General features: G+C 38.1%; 1 protein-coding gene across 2 annotated transcripts in view; it reads left to right on the plus strand.

Moving 5' to 3' along the window:
• The window catches only part of TFDP2 (transcription factor Dp-2 (E2F dimerization partner 2)), a 50,072-nt gene extending 45,867 nt beyond the window's left edge, over positions 1–4,205 (plus strand). For both annotated transcript variants that reach the window (XM_014951729.1, XM_014951728.1), the window contains 2 exons: positions 460–565; positions 1,467–4,205. In XM_014951729.1, coding sequence (XP_014807215.1) covers positions 460–565; positions 1,467–1,650 — 290 coding nt within the window. In that variant the 3' untranslated portion in view covers positions 1,651–4,205. The remainder of the gene's footprint in view (positions 1–459; positions 566–1,466) is intronic.
• The last annotated feature ends 1,530 nt before the right edge of the window (positions 4,206–5,735 follow it).

The raw sequence follows: 5,735 nt of genomic DNA on the forward strand, positions 1-5,735 counted from the left end.
CCCGTCAATAGCCCTTATCTAAAAAACAAATTAAAAACCCACACCACCCCCACCGCCCCCCCCCTCCCCCCCCGAAAAATACACCCTAAGTGTAAACCTATGATTTCATATGGCTACTAGCCAGGGTCATCTGCCCTGTGAATTCTCTTCACACACAGGGAGAAGCTTCATAGATATAACCACAGTACTGAGGGTGAGGGAATGCAAGGCTTGAGTGGCTTGAGGGCATCTACAAACACTGGGGGGTGTATACATACGTGTGTGTGTATATATATATATATATATGATTTTATCTTGATTAAACAGGACATATCTACAGTATAAAATCAACTCAATCTACTGGTAGCTTCTCTTCTAAACTAAGGAATCCCAACTACAAAGAGAATGCAAAGTTTAAGATTGTAAAAGGAAGAAAAAATTTTAAGTAACTATCATAAATGCAATTATGCTTTCTTCTAGATATGTCTACAGGATTTTCATGGATAAACCAAGGGTTACTTTCAAGTTCGGCACAAGCAGGTTCACATTTAGAGGGAGCAGGAGGCAATTCTGATGCTAAATCGAGGTAAATACAGTAATTTTTTATTCAAGGATAGTGATATATGCTTGTGGTACTTTCAGTAACCTCACTATTTCATACTGTTTACATGCAGGGAATGAGATGTTTTCTATTATGGTTGATTTTGGAATGTGAAAAAGTCTCTTATTCTGCCTTCTTCGATAATTATATTTGAAAGGTCAAATAACATGCTTTGAATTTTGAACATACTGGCTATTTTGTGTCTGTGTTTCAAAAGAATAGAATCGCTTCCAAGCCCTTTTTATAAGGACATATAATTTCTTGATTAACCTTAAATTCCTGCCTGGGCATGGACTACAAATAGGTAATTACATGTGGAAGAAAGCCTGAAAAATACAAAAGAATGTCTAGTGTCCAAATGCACTACTGCGTAAGCTCTCATGAAAGCAGTTCGGTCCACATAGTCTAATCATAGTCTTAAATTAAAACCCAATCAACCAAACAGAAAACAAACACCACTAACAAAAACCCAATCCAAAAATCACCTCAACAACCACACTTCGCTTGGAGGATACCTGTAGCTTAAAATTAGGGAGTATTCTGGAACAGGTCTTCCTCATGGCATTTCATAGCTTAATTTCACACTGTAAACGTTTCTGAGTATTGACAAAGCTGTGATGGATTTATTCTCCTTTAAGCTTTCTTCAGCTTGAGCAATTCTACTCATTGGTTATGAAGAAAAAGCCACCCAATAATCTTTTTTATGTGACTATCCAATATTTTAGCAGATTTCATAACTATTAACTGTGTTAAATGTAAAGCTTTTGGTTTTTTCCTTGTTAGTAGCATTTCTTTAAATTTCTTAAAGGAAAAGTTGAGGCCAAAAAGAAAGCCTAAAACTTCACAAGAAATCCTCTAAACTTCAACATTTCTGTTGTTTTGATAGTGAGAATCCAGGGTTGTGTTTGGATGCTGAAGTGGCCTTAGCAACCGGGCAGGTTCCTGCCCCTGGCAGTCAGCAGTCCAGCAGCGCAACATCACGCTACTCTGAGTCACGAGGAGAAACTCCGTGCTCATTCAATGATGAAGATGAAGAGGATGAAGATGAGGATTCTTCCTCCCCAGAATAAGGACAAAAGAAAACAATATACAAAATGCTGCTCATAAATATTCTTAATGGGAGCTCCTGTTTGGATTTTACTTAAGATTCTTGTCTTGGTTTGCACTGTGTTCGGTGAAGCAAAACAGAAGCTTCAAAATGAATTCATCCACAGCTGAAATTCAAAACTTTTTGTACCTGAGCACAGCGCCACACGCAGACACAGAGCCACGCGCAGACACAGAGCGAAGTGCTTGTCATCAACTATAACCAAGGAAAAGAACAAAGTCCCTGGAGATTTGGCAAAGTAAACACCAAGTTCACATTGTCCATTTTGGGACATTGTGTTTCAGGTCTCTGTCTTCCCCTTATCTTTACCAGATGGAGAAGCAAACAGTCAGCGAACAAATGCCAATTCTTGCATTGTCTTTTGGCTGTGCCACCTTTAGGAAAAGGGGGAGAGAGAGTGAGCACGCAGGAATGCCCTAAAATAGCTATTTAATACTATCTTATATGAAAATTGTTCTAGGGAAAAGGGGCTATTAGAATATTTGCTTTTTTTTTCTGTTCAACTTGCTGTATAGAAGATTTTTAAAGTAATATAAATTGCAAGTGATTAAATGAATCTTGAAATAGTTGAAATCCATTTTAGATACTCTGAAGTTGTATTTCTAGATTACAATGTACCTGGTATAGCTTCTCCTTTACTGTTCTAACTTTATACTCCCATTGATTTTATAGCATGTGTTGGAGTTTTTTGGAAAAAAAAAAATAGCCTCTCTGTCAAGGATCTCAGGCAGCACGTTTTCAAGGCAGTATTTTCAAATTCAGGGTGGGCACATCAGATAACTTTTAAAGTCATAGGTTGAGGTTCTTAGGAAAAAAAATTAAATTTCAATAATACATCATTTCATGATATGCAGTTTGGGTTATAATCAACTAACTTTCTAAAAATGAACTTCTATTGCACTCACCTTGATGCGCATTTGAAAAATATTGAAACACTTCCTAAAGTTATGGCTAAAATTAGACAACATAGATCCCATTTGAACTGTTAAATTAGAATTGCAACAGGAGGCTCCGTATTTTATAGTTAACATCACATCCTATCATAAAAGACTTTTTAAAAAAAAACAAAACAAAACTTGAATAACAGAGCAAAATACGCTGTAGATGTGCTCTTTCCATGGTGTTCTAACATCCCATACTTTAACTAGTCTCAAAGCTAACTATTTTAATCAGGCAAATCCAGTTTAAAAAGGTGTCACTTCTTTTTAGTTTTTATGCTGTATGTAAATAACGGACCTGTTTCTAAATGCCCGTGCATGAGCTGGCAGAGCTCGAGGAGGTTGGCTCTGTCACTTAGTTATGAGATGGGGCAGTTGTTGAAGTGTCCCTTGGTGGGGCAGTGGCAGCAAGCCCTACCCCGTGGCTGCTGCCACCATCTCTGTGGCTCTGGTGGGGCACGGCCACCTAAGCTTTTACAGACAGACCTGTGCTCAAGCCCACGAGACCCAAAGGCACGGAGCCTGCGCTCATGAGGTGAAGTGAGGCTGCGGCTGAGAAGCTGCCTGGCTGCTGTACAGGGGTTAGCACACGGCTGGCTGCATCCCCAACAGGAGAAACTGGGAGGAGCGAACAAGCCCCAGTGGCCTGTTTGCATTCAGAACTCAGAAACATGTCACAGCCGGCCGAACTCCTGCATTTGAGGTACAGGTAGGGCAGCGCCACTCTTTAGGTATGGCTCCTGGCTGAGCAAGCAGAGCTATCTAGCTCACACAAAGGAGTTACAAATGCACAAATTAAAAGAATTCTAACATGCCTACCATGTTATTAATCCTCTGGGCAAGACTGTTAAGACTGTCCTGTGCTCATGGCTCACAGGCAACAGCAGACTGAGGGATTTACACCACCTCACTTCAACCAAATCCGTACCACTACCTCTCTGTGAAATAAAGCTTTATAAATACAAAATAATATTCTTTCTGAGAGAGTCAATGCACCTGATTGAAGTTGCTCACTTTTGAAATAAGAGGACAGAAGGTAACAGCTACTCCAGGCATATTATTATGGAATTGTCACCTTAATGAATGACATCTCAATTAAACAGATAATTGCTTTTATTCTTAAAAAAAACATTGTTTTTTCAAAAACTGTCATGTCAGCTTTCATTGTAAAGGGCAGATCAAAGCTACCTGATATAATGCAGGATCCTAAGGAACTCTTAAAGGTGGAAACATTTTCTACCGTTATTACTCCCAATACGTTAGGGGGGGCATTTAACTTTACACTTTCTTCATATTTCCCACTCAAGATCTGTGTAAAAAGAAAAACCAGCAACACACTCAACTGCTAAAGAGGACTTTGAACTCTAAGAACCTGGCAAAAAAAAGTTTCCTGCCCAGAAATGGAATGTATTTTATTAGCAGTCAGTGTGCCTTCTGCTTAACAGGAGGAAGATCTTTACTGCTATCTTCCTTCCATTGATGTTCATGTCCTTCAAAGCAGCAGACTGCAAAATTTCTTGCTTTCTGGCAAACTTCAAGCTACCAACTTTAAAAAAAAAAAAAAAAAAAAAAAAAAAAATTATAAAAACCCCCAAAATCATGCAATGAATATTTATTTTGTTTCTTTTTCTGTAGAAAGTGAGAACAATACTGTAAAGTGATGCTGAAATAACCTTCATGTATCTCAGATGAAGAACAAGGAAGGACAATTCTGGTATCAGAGAAAAAAAAAAAAAAAAAAAAAAAAGTAATTATCTAGAAGCCCATAACATTTATTTAGACAGCTGAACCAAGACTTTAGAAGTTGCTTTTCCTGAATTAGTTGAATACAAAGGACAAAACAAGTTAGAACATTGAGAAGAGACTTCAAAAGGAAATTCTTTCCTTGGGATTCTTTGTGCCAAGTTCCAGTTGAGGACGCAGTTCAACTAAAGTACTGCGGTCTTGTGGTTACACTAAAGTCTGGGAACTAGGAGAATTTTGAGCCTTATCCAGCCACAGTCACTCATATATGATCTTAGGCAAGCCTTTCAGTCATTCTTGTTGATCTTAACTGACATATTAAAAAAAAAAAAAAACAACCAAAAAACCCAAAACCAAACCAGGCAGATGCAGGACCTCACAAAATGCAGCTGTTGCATCTGAACTGAGCCCTGAGCAATTATGAGTAACAAGGGGATTGAGAATATTAAGCAACCACCCAGCTCCCACTAAGCTAATGGCAGTAGTTGTGCTCAGTTGCTTCAACACGCAGCCCATCCCTGCCTCTGGAAGCCAGCAGCAGACACTTCCCAGACTAAAATGGTCATTAGTAAGACTGGTTTTCCCATTTTCTATTCAGTTACCATCATCCTCTCCTGTCTCGTGCAATACCCTTGATGTTCATTGCTACGAAACAAGTAGCAACTGGTACTAGCTAGCAGCTTTTATAAGACAAAGTTGACATTTAAATTTTCATGCATGACATGTTTCTGTGCCTTGGAACTCTATTTCTTGATTATACATTCATAAGGCACTTGGCTGCAACCAATACAACGCTGTGTGTAAATGCTTGTATATATATGTTGCACAAACCAGCATTATTTCTGGACTTAGGCTGCAGTGTTTGAAAAATCTAAATTTGACTAAGAAAAACTTGCTGGTACCACAAACTAGATGAAGAAGTCTGAGTGGGAGACAGTATTTTTTATTATGTGGAAATCTGACACAGTGTTTGTGGATTTGGCTTTTTAAAATTGTATTAAGGTGTGCCAGTCTTCTCATTTCAACATTGCCATTAATGGCAGGAAGCCACCTCATCTAAGAAAGTGTGTCAATTTAAGTATGCATTAAAGCAAATGATACCATTTTAACTGAAGGTATGATTTTAGTAAACTTCATTAAACCTAGTACAAGCCACACTGTAGACATTTCCCTTTTGGTTAAGGGTTTTGTTTAGTTTTTTTAAACTGTAAGAAGAATTTGTGCTATCAATTAAGTCAGCCTGAAGTAACATTACGTAAAGAGGCCTAATAACCAAATTTTAATCCTTTTTTCTTTTCCAAAGAAAAACAAACCCCTCAAGTTCATACATAAAATAATGCTTGAATTTAGAACTCTAAGGTTTTAA

Source organism: Calidris pugnax, unplaced genomic scaffold (genome assembly GCF_001431845.1).
Source record: "Calidris pugnax isolate Ruff unplaced genomic scaffold, ASM143184v1 scaffold197, whole genome shotgun sequence".
NCBI lineage: Eukaryota > Metazoa > Chordata > Aves > Charadriiformes > Scolopacidae > Calidris > Calidris pugnax.